This window comes from Aythya fuligula, chromosome 1, assembly GCF_009819795.1.
Source record: "Aythya fuligula isolate bAytFul2 chromosome 1, bAytFul2.pri, whole genome shotgun sequence".
In the NCBI taxonomy this organism is placed as follows: domain Eukaryota; kingdom Metazoa; phylum Chordata; class Aves; order Anseriformes; family Anatidae; genus Aythya; species Aythya fuligula.
In genome coordinates, this window is record NC_045559.1 from 38,363,143 (window position 1) to 38,381,664 (window position 18,522).

At 41.2% G+C, this 18,522-nt stretch overlaps 1 protein-coding gene across 1 annotated transcript in view; it reads right to left on the reverse strand.

Moving 5' to 3' along the window:
• PTPRR (protein tyrosine phosphatase receptor type R) overlaps positions 1 to 18,522 on the reverse strand; it is a 142,082-nt gene that overhangs the window by 33,146 nt on the left and 90,414 nt on the right. Inside the window, exon 7 of the mRNA XM_032189212.1 lies at positions 659 to 845. Within this exon, the coding sequence (XP_032045103.1) occupies positions 659 to 845 (187 nt within the window). The remainder of the gene's footprint in view (positions 1 to 658; positions 846 to 18,522) is intronic.

Below are 18,522 nucleotides of genomic sequence, written 5' to 3' on the forward strand. Positions count from 1 at the left end.
TTTCCCTGAGTTAGTTTTCCTCCCGTGATTTGTTTCTTCCTGGCCACTGTCTTGGTTTTACCTTCTTACCCTTTTTAATATTAAATAGAGTTGTAGGAGACTTTCCTTTTTTTTTGGTCTTGAGTATACTAGGCCCACAGTAAGGAGTGTTTGTTAAAGAAATGTTCAACTGACTCAGGAGCTGCTTCTCTTTTTTGGTGTCCCTGTCTGCTCCAGAAATGTCATTTATACCGCCTAAAATTGTAGACTTCAAATTATAAACATTACTAGATGATGTTTACATGGGGATAAACAAAACCTCCAATTATTACTGTGTTTTCTGTCATCACATCCTTTATGATCCCTCTGAAACTGTCACAGCATTACAGTCCTGGCTGTTTGTACTGCACCTCTAATACAACATTTATCCCATCTAAGAATGGAACTTCAAACTGGGAGGAATCTGTGTTATCTACGGCTATAGGAACAGTTATTTATGAGCTATTTATCTCAGTGAGTTCAGATTTCTAAACATAAAATACCACCTTGGAACAATCTCATCAGCCATTCAGAAATTATTTGCACCTTGATAATAAAATGCTGCCCAATTTTTTTTTCCATTGTTTCTGTTGTGCCAATTATGTAAAAATCCTCATTTAAAGCTTGTTGTTAAACTCACCATGAATTCTGTTTGAAGTAAATGAGAACATGCGACTGCATCTCGGAGCTGCTGCCGTGTCAGGACGCGGCCAGCTGACTGCAGGTATTCCATTGCCACCTTTTCTCGTGGAGTCGGCACAGAGACGAAAGGTTCAACACTTCCCAAACTACTCATATCCAAAGTCAGAGAGACATTGGATCCTCGTCTGCATTAGAAAATAATTAAAAGTTACATCACATCAGTGTTCATTGTAAGTCCCATACTCATGCAGCTGATCCTGAGTTAGTTATGAATCATGATTTTCTGTGTAATCACTGGGATATTTGAATATGCAAAGATTGGTTTCATTGGAAGCACTGGGTGGCCACGAAACAAAGATTTTACAGATCACCCCACCTCTTGAATCTAACAACTAGTTTTGAAAGAACGCTCTTCTAGGGAGGAACTATTGGATTATTCTTAAAAGCAGAAACAGCTCCCTGTATGCTACTTAATGATGTTAAATGTGCAAGTGGTATGTTGGTAAGGAAGAAATGTTTTGCAGAAAGAAAAGGGAGTTTATTTCTAACATATATATAAAAAGCTGGAAATAAATTCACAGCATGTTGTTTACATTTTTAAGAATCTACGCAAATATAAAACATAGAAGGGGAAAAAGTGATAAAATCAATAGAAATTAGTGGAAAGGGAGTGCCAACATTGTGTATACCAAGTCAGTGGACAACGTTTTGTGTGAGGTAAGTGAGAAGCGAGAAACATAAAACCACGATAAATCCCAGGAGAAGGAACGGTCACAGACATAGAGCGGTTATTCAGAAATGCCAAACATCTCACATAGGACAATCAAATTCATCAATGTTTCCACATTTCCACAAGAAAACAATGTTTGATTCAATCACACCTTTGAGCTGTGCAAATACCAAGAAAGCACATTTCTGTGTGTTTGGTATGAGCGCTAACCTTTTCGTTGCTTTCTCCAAACAACACTTTAGGAAACTTTTTTCATAGTTTCAACCCATTGATCAAATGTTACCTACTCAGCCCTTAACTTGAGGTTTGTCAATGGCACTAAATCCATACTCTGTGAATTGTGATGACTAAACACACATCCATAGGCATTAATCAAAGCTTCTGTATTTACTAATCTGAATTTGTTACTTTGAAGACTGTGAGTTAGCCACCTATCTCTGAATTGGGCTACAGATGCCCTGTCAGTGTAAACACATCTCTAACATTTACCAAGCAGCACTGTGCATATAGAGATGTGACAACACTAGTTTCATCCCCTTAACAGTAATACATATTACCACATATTACTATAAATATCACACAAACTTCACCAGACAGTATCTGTGAGGCATCTGCTATCAATACTGGGGGAATGCTTTCCTTGAGTCTGCAGCGAAAGTTGTGTTAATGCTTGTCTTTTACTCTCCTCTCATTATCCATGAGTGGCCCATAGATATTTGAATGCACACATATTTGAGTAAACTATTTGTCTTTTCTGATATTGTGACTCTTTACTTCAGGCTGGTGTTGCTGCTTTATTTTTAATTTTTTTTTTTTTTCTTCTTTTTTTTCCTGCCACCAGAATGAGTGCTCTTAGGGTTTATTACTTTCTTCTCTGGTGGTTTTGTTTTGTTCTGAACTAGCTTCCCTCCCTCTCATACATGTCAGCAGATCCTTCATGTAACTTTATTTTAAAAAACTATTTCTATCGTGTCATTCAGCATGAATAGAAATGATTTCAGCCACCCACCTGCCACTTAGCAAAACACAAAACAACAATCACCAAGAAAAGAGACCACCTGATGGAATCTGTGAATCTCAGATTGTGCCATACTGTCCATGAGCCTATTTCAGCTTAAATGATGGGTGGGTGACAGCGACAGATTTGCTGTCCAGGCACACAGATGGCAACAATGAGTCAGTGGCAGGAGCTGAGGTGGGAGAGGCAAGATGGAGCCGAGGTGGCTGCAGGCAGCTGGCTGCCTCCTGGGGTAAACGGGGACAATTTCTGCTGGCAGAGGGAAGACAGAGGGGTATGGCACTGCTAATTCAGCTAGGAGGAAGGCAGAACTGAAGTAGCATCTTGAGCAGAAATGACGAGCAGCTGTTACATGCATGTTGCATGCATTGGCTACCAGCAGTGCTCTGTGGCTTGCTGTGCAACCTCCACAGCATAGAGGTCCTGCCTGGTGGCTGCCCTCTGATGGAGGGCTCTGGCTCACGTAGCCGAGCCACCTCCCCAGGGACCATTCTCGTCTGCAGGGAAGTCAGTCCCTCAGCTCCATGCCACTCCATGAGGAAAACATCCTGTTAGACTGCTTTCTCATAAAAACCCTCTCACTTAAGCACCTCTTCTGGCCATGAGTAGCAATTTATTCCGCGGAAAAAGGCAGTCCCTCAAACAGGTGGCTCTGAGGGCTGATATCACAAAACAGATCTTTTGAAAACCAGCCAGAAATTCACAGAAGAGGTGTGCAATGAACATCTCCAAAACTGTTTTGACTACCTTTGGCTGAGGAAAGGGTAGCAACTGAGACCCAGCCATACTTCTGGAAGAGCCTACTGAGATTTCCTAATATAGAGGAAAAGTATTCTCATTGTTTAGTAACAAAGTACAGTGAAAATGTTAATATTTTCTTTGGCTTTCATATTGTTATAACTGACAGTCTTGGCAAAAAGGCTATTTCCTTTTTAACAACAACAGAAAATATACCTGATCTAATTATAACTTTGAGTTTACAGCTTTTACCATTTATGGGGATTATTGAGGAATACCAGTGTTGAGAATCAAATAACTTACTCTGGAAAGAAAAAAAAATAGTTCTCACTATATATTTAACACATTAAAATCTACACAGTGAATAAAAACTGAACATAAGACAGAAAATAAAGGATAGAAGTCTTTTTTATAAAGACATAGAACGAATAATAGCTCTAAAGGTAATTCCTCCATAAAAATAGGCATCTAAACACTTCTAAGAAGAATGTTTATACTAATAAAAAGATTTTAACAATGTTTATATTAGTTAACTATTGCCAAGATTAACATTAATTATATAGACCTCTTTACTCCGTTCAGGGCTATGCTGAGAGAAAGGGCTGAAAACAGGGCATTTTGCCTGCTGTTGAAAGATCAGGGAGGGCATGAACCCATCATGTTATTGTATGCTGTACTGTAAGATGCTTGTAGTCTCAGATCCTGCTCGGGACTCTTGGATTTTAACTATTTTTCATCGTTAAATTCTTCACTTTCTGTAGAAAAAAAGAAAGCAGGAATTCTCTTCTGGTGTTACCACCTGAGAAAGAGGTGAAGTAGTGAGCAATCCTTTACCCACGTTATTGGAAAGAATGCACAGTACATCAGCGGGACCAATGAATCTGCTACTCAGATAACTAATTTTTCTTGGACCCCTCTAAACATACATATACATATACATATACACACCCTATATATACATGTATATACATGCACACCCTGACAACACACTGGTATCCTTCCATTTCAATTACAGCAAAGAAGCCATGCACATGATTTTTCCCTTATTTCTGAATATTTACAATTCTATGCTACAATCCTCTAAATAACTTTATCTTCTGTTCCCCGTGTTAATAGCCAAAGTAGAGAAGATTGATTTGCTCCTCTGTAAGTAGAGTTCCCTGTCCTGGAATCCCCTCGAGGTTCTGTCTTGGTGGGGATGAGCATTGTGTGAGGAATCTGAGGAATTGTAAACATTCATGACAACATTACATTAAAGTCAGCAAGAGACTAACTCTTCCGACTTTTCACCAGCTGGGACAGCCACCTCATTACTGGGTATGCGAATAAGTGCAATCAGGAAACCACTTGTGTCTGTGTATTGTCTAGTACCTCAGAGGGGGGCCTACTACATACTCATGGCCCTATTTTCAATAAGGCAATAAGAACACGTCCGCTAATGAGAATCCACTGGAGGATTTTTAATTGTGCATTTATAGAAGCAGATTTTATTGGAGACATGATGAAAAAATGCAGTGTTTGTTTGAAAATTCTCAAAAGGAAGCTCCACCTGTCCACCTCAGAGGGCCAACAGGTTACCCAAGCCTATTAATCATTAGCAAGGTCATTTCCAGGTCTTCCCTGACCCTAAAATTAAGCCGCAGTCGGTGATTATGAAAATCCAACTACCCAACATGTTTCTCCCAGTTGTTTATTTAAGCCGGGCAATTTCTTTAAATACACCTTCCCATGTTTATTCAGCACTCTTGAAAAACGTGACGCCCAGATTCCCTGTCCTGGGCTTTGCCTGGGGCCTGGGGCCTGGGGCCCACTGGCAGCCATTGCCCTCCGACCCTGCCATTGCAGGCCCGGGCGGTGCTTCCTCTCGCACCCGCACTCCTCGCCCTGCCGCTGTGCCTCCGAGGGCCGCAGGCAGGCCTGTGTCAGCCCTGCAGGTGGAAGGAAGCCATTAATTAGCGGGAAGAGCAGCGCTGGCTGGCTGCGGCTGCTGGGGAGGGAGCTGCTTCGCGTCCTGAGATCCTGCCTGTAGGCTGGGATGCTCCACAGGGCTTCTCTCCACGGGTTTTACTGCAGGGACAAAGGGAAAAGCACTGCCATTTCCCCGTGGGTTTCATTTCACTGGTATTCCTCTGGTCTAGACGTGAGTCCTGATGCTCTTCCCGGGCTGTCCTATGAGCATTCAGGTGGGCTTTGCGCTGCTGTAATTGCACTGAAGGAGCACAATTAGGCACACCATTTCCACCACTTACTGCCTTACTGATGCCTTTTCCAGTGCTACAACTCTCGTGCTTATCTAGTTTCATGTTTCAGTAGAATAATTCAAAGAAAAACAAAATTAAATTCACAAAAAAAAAAAAAAAAAAAGGCAGTGGAAAAAATATAGGACCCAGCTTTCCTGCTGGAGTTTAACATAGCTAAGAGAAAACATGTTCATGAGGATGAACAAATGTGGTAGATAAAACTGCTGTGGGGTGGGGATGTGAAAAGCACAGCAAATCAGACAAGGACACAACGTTGTTCTTGTTATTAATGCTGTATTTTGAGATAAAATAAATAAAAGTAGGGTGCTGCACAGCTCCCATTGACTTCATGAAGAAAAATCAGGTTCTGTGTTAAAAAGAAAGCAGAAGAGAAGAAATACACAAAGGTTAAAAAAAAAAAAAAAAAAAAAAAAAAAAAAAAAAAACACACAAAAAACAACCCTTGTTAAAAAAGGGTTAAAAAGGGGTTAAAAAGGGTTAAAAAAGGGGACTGAACATACTGCTATTTTCTATTAGCCTTGGGCAAAGAGTAACACAGCTCTTCTAATATACAAATGAGACATTTCCTTACAAATCCAGATTTATAATGTCCATTACAGTCAATCCTCATAACACCAAGAGATGACTCTCATTTGAGGTGAAATATAATTTGATAATTTTAAAGTAACATTCACTATGTCATTAAATAATTACTTCTAATAAGCATAAGAATAGTTTATGCATTTTCCACAAGTGCTTATATATGACACTTGCTCTGTACACAATAGCCTGAAATATGTATCACATTGTACTGGTAATATTACTGGATGCCTAGGGAAAGTAGGGTGAAGGAGACTATGGTTACGTTAATGGGTGTGGTAATCTCTATTTTTTTCCTGCCCATCAGTATATTATTTCAAGCAAGGCTTCTAAGCATGCAGTAAAACTCCATTATTAACAACCCAAAGCGGAAAAGAGAATATTTTTTCCTAGGTCTCTATTTTTTTTCTTGTAAATGCAGAGCTTGTGGGTTTCAGTTTTCTGTTATGCTGCAACACACATTAAAGAATATTCTGACAGAAAAACAAAAAAAAAAGAAAAGAAAAAGAAACCCACAAGTTATGATAATATACAAAGCACATAAATGTAGTATCCTCTTATTTACTCCTACTTTCACCAAAGGTCAATCAATAACATCAGCATAAGTTTGAGAAAATAGTGAATAAAAGATACAACTATGTGAATGTCATCCCAATAAATAAATACTGCACAAAGTATTTAGTGCATACAATGCACTTTTTAAACTCCTAGGTGCTTTATGAGGCATTGCTACACATATTCTACACTTGGCAAGGCTATGATGAGAACTCAATTTCCCAAATGATCTCAGATTTGCCGGCTGACATTTTGGGGTTCCACTTGGTTTTTGCTTGAACAACCATTGCAGCTTTTAAGTACCAACTCAGACCTGAGGTTCTCAATGCTTTTAAACAAATCAAGCTCATGTAACACAAAAACTGAAGTGTTCAAGACTTAGAAGTTGCAATCAAGGAGCTAACTAACAAGATGGAAGAAGAATTAGCATTAGAAGCAAAACTAAAACCCAAGGTTCCCTAAATTTCTCAAATTACTTTAAATCATTTTGAAGTCATTTGTCACAAACATTCTTACCTAAAGGAAATTGCTCTTCAACTGACTTTAAGATTCAGTATCATTTATGTCAATCATTTGCTTAAAAAACAACAACAGCACAGGAATACAAACTGAGTTTGATAGAAAACCTATAACTATGAATATAAAATGACAGAATAATGTTGCATTAAAGGATAACATGCATCACAACGAATTGATACAGCCTGACACCTGGACATTTAAGCTCAGGACTAGAAGGGAGGCAATTGATCAAGGTACACTGATCCTAGCTATCTTCCAGAAAGAAGATGTGCTACTTCTGCTCATGTTTGCTCTCCCACACTGCTCTCATAGTATTCTAGTGTTACATTATTATTTTTTCCTATTTATTTGACACTTGAACAACTGATGCTTTCTACCTCTCATTCTGGGGAAGAGGTCCAGAGGTAACTAGAGCAGGCTGTGTGCCTACTGAAAAGGAGAAGAAGGGATATACAGCTACTGGGAGACAAGACTTCCACACCCCTGCAGCCTCCTAGCCGCAAGAAACCTTCTGTCAGCATCCTCCAGCCCTCTCTGAGTCCACAGACACTGATCAGGAGCCTCAGCTATAATGTTTAAACAGTTCTTCTGGAAAGCGAAGGCACTTGATGTTCTCTCCAGAGGGTCTGATCTTGTTCCCACAGCCATGAGCGAGAGCAGTCCAATACTTCTAGCACTAAATTGCAAACAATTCTCAGGATCTACTCAAAGCTCAGCATGTCAAAATGAACTAAGGAAACGGTTTTGACAAGTACTTCTGGACTAAGTTTTAAGCAATCAGTATCTGGTTAGGACAGGAATGGCTCAATATCCTGTAGAGGAAAACAGCTGACATGAGAGTAGTTTCAACTTTCCCTCTTTTAATCATGCTTTCTAATGTACTGCCAATTCACTCCTGTTCTGCCCTCGATAAGGCTATGCTGCTCTGCTACGGGAACTGACTGTTCAAAAATGCAAAGCTTATACAACCTCCCATCTTTTCCTGTAGATTATTTCTACATTAAAATTGCATTTTGTCACGCAAGCTCCTCTCTCCAATAAAATTTGAAGGGTAACATAAAGCTCTGCTTCTGACTCATTCTCACATATATGTGTTTTTAGCACAGATAAAAACTGAGTTAAGTGTTCAGAAATAAAAATAAATGAAGATGCTAATTTGTTGTGCTCATTTGAGCTGTTTTTTCCAAGTGCTGAATAAATGTTTACTAATTTATGGTTAATTTGCTTTCGATGGTAGAGCTTTAATTGAATGCAGTCATGTTTATTGCTACTATTACTTGCTCGCATTGCAGCATTGCTCTATTTCATACTGGAGGCCTCATTGCACAAGCATACAGGATGACCTGTTCTCTCTCCGATTAAAGCACACGCTAATTTAAACCAAGCTATAATGAATATGAACAAAAGGGATTAAAAGAATAGGGGAAGGAAAAAGAGGATGGGGAGGAATAGCAATTAGCTGTTAAGGCTGCACAGATTAAACAAAGGCACAGGTTATTGAGTTCACAGAATGCATTTACTAAAGGTAAACCAATAAGAACCATTAAATATATATATATATATATATAATGTCTGCTGCATTTTTTGTTTGAAAATTGAAAAAAAAAAATCAAAACATTTTCTGTCCACCTTGTATGAATTGCCCCTCTACTGTTTCAGTCCATGAGTGCCTCCACGATGCCTTAGAGGAGCAGTAGCCAGGCACTGTCATTTCCCATCTAGATATCTTGGCTAGGTGCACAGTCTGATTGCATTTCTCAGCACATGCCCAGCTCAGTTCTTTGCTGAGCACTATAGCGTGCCCAGAGGGTGCTTCCTGCAGTATTAGAGAACCGTCGCCTATCTAAGAGAAGTGACCTAATAAATGGGAACAGAGAGATGCAACACTACAGAAGCAACTTCTAGGAAATACTTTAACAACTGCTTAACTGAGATGTTTTGCTATTTAGTTGGTCAGATCTACAGAAAAAAAAAAAAAGTTTTTTCAACTTTAGATAAAAAAAACTTATTTTTCTTCATAGCAGAAGTAATCTCAGTAAGTCTCTTTAGCATAATGTGTTTGTTCCATACTAATTAACCTCTTAAGCACAATCTCTACCTCCAGCCTGCACCTGCTGCTCATTTAAAGAACAAATATACAGCCGTTAAATCCAAACAAGCAGGTATATAATCCATTAACAAATTGATGTACTTCAGTACTTTCTTGAGAAAATCAGTCAATCTGGAAAAAGGCATGGCTAGAAATATGCTTCATGTAAATGAGCAGAGAGTGTTCTTACAGTATCAGCAAGAAAAAAAAATATTTTTTATTGTTACTTGAAGACTAATCAGTACAATGAGTTCTTTCCTGGTGCATTTGCCATTTGGGAAAGACAGGAAGGAACATCTGGGAAAAGAGGCGTTTACTACACCCTGTCAACCTTAAGATAATATAAAAGCACATTCCTTGTTTATTTGACTTGGTCTTCATTATCTTTAAACTACTTCAAGTGTCACAGAGAAGATTTCTAAGCAGACAAATGAATTGTTAGTGTACTTTGAAGAAATTACTGAAAAACAGCAGTTCCTGGAGCATGTAAAACCTCCAGACCCACACCATTGTTCAACAAAGCTGCGCCCTCTATGGACAGTGCCCTTCGTTTCTGAAGGTTGTAGCTGATGAAATTGCACCATTCAGTGACACAGTGGACAAAGGCTGGCTGTACGGAGCAAAAATCTTTCTGGCTCAGACACTTTGGAAGGCGCAATCCCATTTCCAGAGTGACTTACATGCTTGAGTTATACTGTGAGCTGATGGGATTCAGGCTGTCAGAGCCAGGAGCCAGGAATGTACGCTCAGGTCTGCCACTGAGCTGGCAGAAGTTTTCTGAAATTTTCAGAGCTCACACCTAAGCTAGGTATGCAAACCTTTCTCTCTTCCCAGCATTTCTTCTTGATTCAGTTCTATTTTCTTCAGTAGTTTCCAGCCATGCTTTCTATGGGCAGGCTTGCTCAAACAGTCTATTAATGTACAAAGTGCCTGGATTCCCTTTGAAAAGGAGGTTTAGGATATCCACTTGGGCTTGCAATTTGAAATGGAGCAATGCTTGAATGCTTTTAAAAGACAGCTGTAAGTGTCCACATACCAGAGTTTACTTCACCTCGCATCCCAGAGATTAGGTAGGGCTTTAGAAGTGGTATTGCCAAGCTGTGCAGTCCCATTTCGGGCTGAGCAGCTGATGAACAACATCCAGGTAAGTGGTCTGGAGCTCTTTTCTACAGAGCTCAGCAGGTCCCATGGCTTCTGTATGGAGGCCGTGGCCATGGTCACTGCCCTCATTCATCAGAGATGTTCCTACAGGGGAGTGCACAGCCTGGGCTCTAGAGAAGGGAAATGCAGCTGAGCCTGTGCCCAGAGATGAAGGCATGGGCCTGAGAAAAGGCTTCCTGCATCTGCTCTTCCAACATGCACTCTGCCAATGTATCAGTACGGACTGGAAATCTCAGAGTGAAATAATTAAAAACGCTTCAGATTCATAGCTCTTTGTTAGCAAAGGATTTGTGACCTTAAAAACCTCATATCACTTGATATAAATTCACTTCTGTGAATTTGAATAGAGAAGGGAAATGTGAGGAGTCTGATAAAAGCAGGGTTACTCTAAATACACATTGTATAATGAAATAAAGAGAAAGGAGAAGTCATATCTGAAAGATGACCGGACTGCTCTCTTTGCCCCAGCCTGCCCTGTGTTTATCTCACCCCAAACCCTCTCAACACGTACAGCTCCCTCTAGCTAACGATGTGACGTGGGGCACATTAACGTTCGCTGACGGAGTGATGTAGCCATACAGTGTGCTACCTAAGACCACAGGTTGACTGGTATCCTGTTTTCAACTCTGGCCACCAAGAGGAAGTTTGGGGAAAGAACACAAGAGCAAAGTCAGCAGGAATTACCAATTACTTAATAAACAGAGGTGCTCCCTGTCAGTATGCCCCCCAGCTTCTGGCGGTCTGTAGCTTTGGAACATCCTGAGCCAAAGGCTGATCGCACATCTTTGTGTCTGGTGCCTTCTCTTCCATGATTTTTTCCTTCAGACAGCTCTTTGCTTACTCTATGACCTCTGCAGCACCCCAGGACAACGAGCTCCGTAGCTTGGAGGCTTTGAGCTGGGCGATCGCCAACCCTGGACACGAGGACTGGAGCAGAATTTAGACCATCTACATTAGGGAAAATCCTTGTGATAAAGCAGAAAACATTTATGTCATTCTAATCTTATCAGCAAATTGCAAATGCATTCTCTGTAGCTGGAGGATTACCCTTGGGATTAATTACAATACCAGCTTTCTGCTTTCCACAATGCCTTCTTCTTTTACAAACCTATTTAGCACGGTACTCTGAGGGCCGAATTCTCTTTGCAGATACCCCTACAAATCCACTGAGGCAAAACAAGTTAAATGGAGTCTAAAGTGAAACAAGACCATGCAAATTGGATTTATTAGCTATTGTGTACTTCGCTGCAGCCCTGATTGTTTTCCTTTATTTGTTGTAAGGCTGCTCTGTTATGTCCACCATCAAATCCAGGGAAAGGAACCGAGAGCCTCTGGACTATGTGAACGTCCCCCAGGGGAATTTACGACGACTCAGGATGGATTTGAGACAGCTCAGGGAGGGGAGAAGCAGCTTCCAGGGGACAGCGGGAAGTGGAAGCACCAGCCCTGACGGAGGGGCAGGCTCTGCCACCTCCTGCCCAGCGCTGGCTCCATCTCTCAGCGGCAGCAGCTGTTGGCCATCCCGAAGCATCGGGACGGAGTTCCCTAGAGAAACATTGTGCATAACGACATTTTTCTGTGTGGGAATTATATACAGTACTTCCCCTCCTGATGCCTATCACATATTTCAGCAGTCATTTGAAGTTGCTGTGCTCTGTTTTGCTCCTGTTATCAAATCGCACTATTAACATAACAGGGATAATTATAGCTACCATAAATTAATAACAACAATGTGCGCTGTTTGTTAAGCATCAAAAGCATTTCTTTCACAGGCCACAGAGGGGAAGTCCCTGTCCCCAGAAAGAAATATCACTGCTGGAGCTTCTTACAGATTCCACCGGCCAGAGGATGGAATGAAGAGTTCAAGAGTCCCGGTATTTTATGAAGATAGGGCACTAAATTGCAATATCACCTGGGTTTGGTTACTTAACCAATTATGTCACACTTGCCTTCATATGAAAATAATAAAATGAGCTCCTGAAACACACTTATGGCCACACTTAGCTAAGGTTCAAAGTCAAACCATACTGATGCAGCAGCTTGGACGTGATGGTACCAAAGGAGACAAACAGCTCTAGCAAGTACAGGACTGAAATGTCAGTGTCGTATGGGGTGAGCTGCTTACTACCTACAGGCAATGTTTCTTGGGCTGAGCCACTCGCACAGCATATTTTGGGCATCCTCATGCCTGCCGTGGTGATATTGCTTCTCCACTTCCTGAGGCTTGCCTGGTTGTCTGTACGCATTTACTACCTTGTCTTATGTTTAGATTGTAAGCTTTTTGGATAGAGGATCTTTCCTTCTTTGTGTGTATACAGAACCTTGCACAGAGGGATCCTGATCTGCGACTGAGGCGCCCAGGTACTATATTAATATAAATGCCAAAGAGATTTTCCCACAAGAGCCAAGAAATAGAAATAGCCTGACCCACAGATTTACAGGCAGTGTTCTTTGAGGAAAGGTGTGTTTGCAAATAGGTGACATTTCTGCCAGCAAGTGATGTTAAGCTTTCTGTACATATTGGCTCTGACTGTGTAAAAGACCTCTGCTGAATTTCCATGACTGTTTTTTTTTTCTTTTTTCTCCCTAAAAGAAGCTGTGTGATTCAACAGTCATCATTTGCAAGTGTTCTTCTGAAAAGGCACAGAAATAAAATGAATTATGATTGCAGTCAAAGAAGAGATTCATGGCCTGGCATATTAACTGATGGCTACAATACAAGCGGGATGCTCAGAAAGCATTGTCCAGTATGTGGCTTCCTGCAATTCAGAGACAGACTTACACATTTTATACTGCAGTTTTGGAGGGACTTTGATGTTTTGCTTTTCTTTCTTTAACTGCTGTGTCTGTGTCTGTTCCTAACGTTTTAAATTAAGGGAAATTGAGCTCAAGTCAGCTTTAGGCAGTCCTGCAGAACAGCTGGGCAAAAGGAATGGCATGATCAATGAGAAGTCCAGTTCAAAATAAAAGGTGAATAATTCTGTCTTAATTTGAAGCATGATCATTTTTCAGACATTGAAGGAGACTTTTCTTTATAGAAAAGCTCCCCACACTGAACAATCAACATTACTTGTAAATATCAAAACCCTATATATCTGGTATGGATGCTCCCTTCTGCACGGGTTGTTCCTGAAACCAGCACCTGTGGGCTCTAGTCAAGGGCTCATGAGATGTAGTGGAGCTCACCCTGCCCAAAGGGGCAGCCCAACCCTCACAATGAAAAAAAGCAGAGCCCAAGAAGAACTGAAGTCAGTCACTGGAAAGCTGCAGCCTTTTGTTTAACAGTGCTTAAAACACCAAACCCGCTGCTGGACAAGACAAGAAGATTACTCGCACATCTCCAACTAGTCATGAGCCCCGGGCTACAATGGCCTGTGTGATCCTAAGCCTCCAGAAGCATTTAAATATTCACATTGATATTTCCCCTCGGTTTCTTGAGCCGTGTGTTACTTTTCAAAAGATCAGCTGGACGAATCACTGCAAAGCCACCAAAACTGTCTACCAGATGGCGGCCACTGATTAATTTGTCTTAACTTAAGCCAAAAAGGAAGAAAATGTGATGGGTGGAGCAGTAAAGACAAGCACAATCAACATCCGACCAAAGAGGGTTTCCTGTCACCTTGGGAACAACACTGATTGGCACTGCGGTTTCCTGTGTACAAGCTAAAACCAGTAGCAACTAGAGTAACAAGAATAAACGCAAGATAAGAGACCTGGGAATACAATAAAATTATTATAAAATTCCTGACTAAACCTCACAGGATGGAAAAGGCAAAATCAAGTGTAGGCAGGGGCTGCATGCTAAACTGAGCACTTCCCTGCGTCTGAGAGGACATGAAGCTGCACCAGAAGATTTCTTCTGAGCAAGGGTGGGCTAATTTGCCTGAATTATCCACTCCCAGAAATGAACGTCATGTGCTTTGAAGAGCTTTTAGCTCTTTGCAAGAGGAAAAAAAAAGAAAAAGGATGTGGGACAATGTAGATGTGACAAAACTGAGATGGAGCTAGGAGAAGCAACATAACATCTCCTCTACCCACGCTAATGTTAAGTAATTTGCAAGAGGTGCTAGAGACACAGGGAAATGGGCTGTGGATGTGTGTTTGGGCAACGGCACGTAGTTATGTGCATCTGTTTATTTAGATCATTAACTCCCCTTGAGTATTGCTACAAGGAGTCCTAACACCAACCAAAACACCTCCTAAAACAGTGAGTAGGCGAATAGTAAAAATATGGTATTTAAAGGGTCTTTGTTAGGCTGGTGCCTGAGTTTACTTCCCCTTCAGAGAAACAAGACAATTCACATTCCTGCCCTCTTCCTAAAGTGCAGATAAGCAAAGACGTCTGCAATGGACTGGGCTGAGCAGACATTTGTGCAATTCAGAGGTCCGGTGTTTGTAGAAAGTTTTCAGAGAGACTTTGCACTAAGAGAATTGTTAGACAAACGCAGGCTGGAGGTAAAGCACAATTCTGTGCCTAGTTACCACTGAGCAGGAGACCCTCCCAGCTGGACCCCATTTCATGTCCCCGTTACTCAGACCACTTTCTCCCACTACCGTAGCACAGAGCCCTTGTCCTTCCCCTGTCACCCAACGTGCAGGTGCAGGCGGTCGTCCCGTGGCCTCTGTGGTGCCCGAGGAGGAGAGAAGCCACAGTGCTGGGCTGCGGGGACACCCCATGCTGAACGTGGGCTACCAGAGGACATGCTCAGGACTTCTCCCATCATGCGAGCTGCCACACCAGCTGTGCACTTCTCAGTATGCAAGTCACATCTACAGAAGCAATGAGGCAGTGCCAGGAAACAATCTCAGGCACTGCCACTCGGTAATCAATATTGCTGAATTTCAAGCCGTGCCCTCGGCTTGTTTTTAGCCTCTGCCAACAGGAGCTCTCCAAAACAATTAATTCCCTGGCATAGTTTGGGAGCTAGCACATACACAAAGCATTTTCAGCGGGCAGTCAGCATCCAGCCCCTGCTCGTTTGGAGGTAGAGGGAGTTTGGCAGCATGGACACGGACTAATCTCTGCTGGTTGGCCTCGGTGCTAGCAAACACTTCTTGGTGCATTGAATTCATTACTGCATCTAACACACTTGGACACAACACAGTTGAGGGGTCTGCCAAATTAGAGAATGCATTTTTAGGTACTTCTGAGAGTTTCTTTCCACACGCCTCTTAATCCGTGTGCGCAAATAGCAGCACGTAGTCCTTTTGCTGTACTTCAGGCTGAGGGTCTCATCTGGGCTGCATCTCTTCAGATGGGCATGCCAGCCCGACAGCCTCCATGCATTGGACAGAGGAGGTTTATGTGGCACGTCCAAAGTGCTCTAATGAGTCGGTGGCAGAGACAGGCTGGAGCACAAGAATTCCTTTCTCCCACCTCCAAACTCTTTACTGCTCCCTGGTGCTTTCCAAATTCCTTTTGATAGGATATCAGTGTAAAATTGTTCTCCAGCTATTGCTTGTGTGCTGGCACATAGCTGTGCTTTGAACAATTGCACTGACATTTTCCTGAAAACAATCCCTAGGATTTAAATTAAGAATGCAGAAAGCATATTCAGCTCCACACAATAGGGTAAATTTATCCTCCAAATCTATGCAAAGCTAGTATATTTTAGCCAGGAAATTCAAGGCCCCTTCCTGTAAATATATTAAGTTCCCATGCTTGTGTCATAAACTACAAAAACTGGCATGTTTACAGGCCTCCGACTGCAAGGTGCTACCCTCTGAGTAGTACTTGCAGTGGTCGCTCACAATAGCCGGTTTTGTATAAAGATAGCAGATCAGCAGCACCATAATTATATTTGCAGCACCAACAGGGCTCTGTGATTTAAAAATCAGAACAGAACCAGACAGAATTGTTGGAAATTTTTTCTCATCTCCTAGAGAGGAGATTTGGTTGAACAGCGGTAGCCTGAGATGCAGCTGCCATTATAGTAATGAAATGAAGAGTACATCAGGTTTTTTACCCTCTCTCCAACATTTCTTACTAAGCTGAACCGGGGTATTTATTTGGCACACAGTAGCATTAATATAGTAATTCATTTTAAAGGTACCTCTTCCAAACACCACCCCTGATTGGAACTTTACCTTTTGGTGTACTAGTCTCACAGACTAGTATGGGTTTCCAAACACTTTTTTTTTTTTTTAAATTTTGTTTAGGTTACTTAACTATGTACTGTTTTTCTTTTCCATCAGAATATTTCATTTTCTCATAATACAAGGAAGCAGACAGGTGCAAGCATTTATCAGTTTTGCAATACACATTATTTTAACTTTTTTTTTTCTCATTATAGTTACGATTACCTATTCTCACTATATGTCCAGAGAACATTTGCTCAAACTGGAGAAGAACCATCAACTTTCAGGCTTCTTCAGGATGGTAATGGAGACCTCACTGTTTGCAATCTATTACCCGTGGCTTAGATTTTTATAGTACTGCTCTTCTTTGTGGGAAAAAGCAACATCACATGTGGTTCTCTCACAATCAGAGTTCAAGCCCCTGAGCTTTGCTCATGCTGGCTTTGCCTGCCTTCCCTTTCCCAGAGGCTCTTAAGTTCTTCTGTGTCCCAGAAGTGGTCCCACATAGCTACAGAATTCTTTTATTTCACATTTTAAAAATATGTTAGTATTTCACGCACCTGCCAGGGTTTTGTTCTAATTGGCAAACTTCTTTCTTCTGTTACCTCCTCAACTCTCTTGTATTTATTTGCACAGAAAAAAAAACACACACCACCACCAAAACCCAACAACAAAAAACCCAAACCCCAAACTAAACCCAAAGAACTGAGTATAAAGCATTACATGGTCTGAATGAGAGTCTTGCATGCCCCTAGCATCCTGATACATGAGCACGAGGAGCTCTCCCTTTTAGACAGAATCATTATCTAACAAGTGTGTAACAGACCAAGAAAACAGTGCTGTGATTTTTCCCATTGATTATTTAGATTTAATAGACACGGTTTTAGGTCCTTGTGGCTAGGATAGAATACCAATGCTGGAGAAGACTTTCCAAAACACATTTTTTTTTTTTTTTTTTTTTTTTTTTTTTTTTTTTTAATATACACAACAGAGCACCTATTTCCCACATTTTCTTTTATTTCCTTCCATATATTTTTGCATGCTACACAGTAACTAAATTATCTGAACAAAATAGAATGTTGTACACCAGTTGTCTGAAATACATTTGTCCTAGTCGCAAATAATACCGTAACTAAAACCCAGCAGCACTGTCTGGGGAAAACGTAAATCTATTTGTAAAACAAGTGAACACTATGCTGTTGTGATAACTTATTTATATCCCCACCGTGCTTGTGTTTTAACAACTCACTGCTTGTACTATGAACTTTTAATGCCTGACATGTCAGAATGAAATTTTAAATATCACATCCCACTTCACCAGACTCTAATTTTGGCTGGAACCATTCACATCAAGATAAATTTTGGGCCAACCAGCAGAATGAAATGAAGGCTTATTCTACTGGAAAAACAATATATATATATATATATATATGCATATATATATAAAATTAATATAAACATGTGAAAGGCTAAGAAGAAAAAAGTGCTGATGCAGTATTCATGGTTATGCTCATGGAAGAGAAAAGGATCATTTACAACCTAAATTCAGGCATCAGCACTAAGATATATGACAGTTTGTCACAGATGACACCCACAGGAGAAAAACATTAGCTCTCCTTCTCCTTTGGTAAGGAACAACATCGTGGGGGTTGCCAATGGAAAAGGTTTTTGCTGCAAAGGAGCAGCAATTGTGAAAACACTAGAAGAGAGCAACTTTTAAGCATTCTGTACCAAACAATTCAGGGGATGCAACGAGACTTGGAAGAAAGCCTTTTGCCCGTTTGGCCTATGTCTCTAAGTGATAGAAAGGGAATCAGTGCTTCTTTGCACTAACAAGCCTCTCAATTCTCCCTGATCATCCGCTTTTGGCCACCACTGCTTCATCAATTCCCTGACTGCATGCCGAGCACGGGCCAGCATCCTTGAGCAGTGCTCAGGACAGCAATTCATCTGCTGATGCCACAGGCCCAGTTGTGGTCCTGACTATGCAGCCACATTCTCAGCCAATGCTGAACTAAAAAATGCTGGCCAATTTGCCATCAGGTCTTCAGAGTTTACTGAAGTTTACCCAGGTTGGGCACCTGGGAAGGGGCAGCCCTGACTTTATGTACAGACTGGAGGGGGAGTGAAAGGC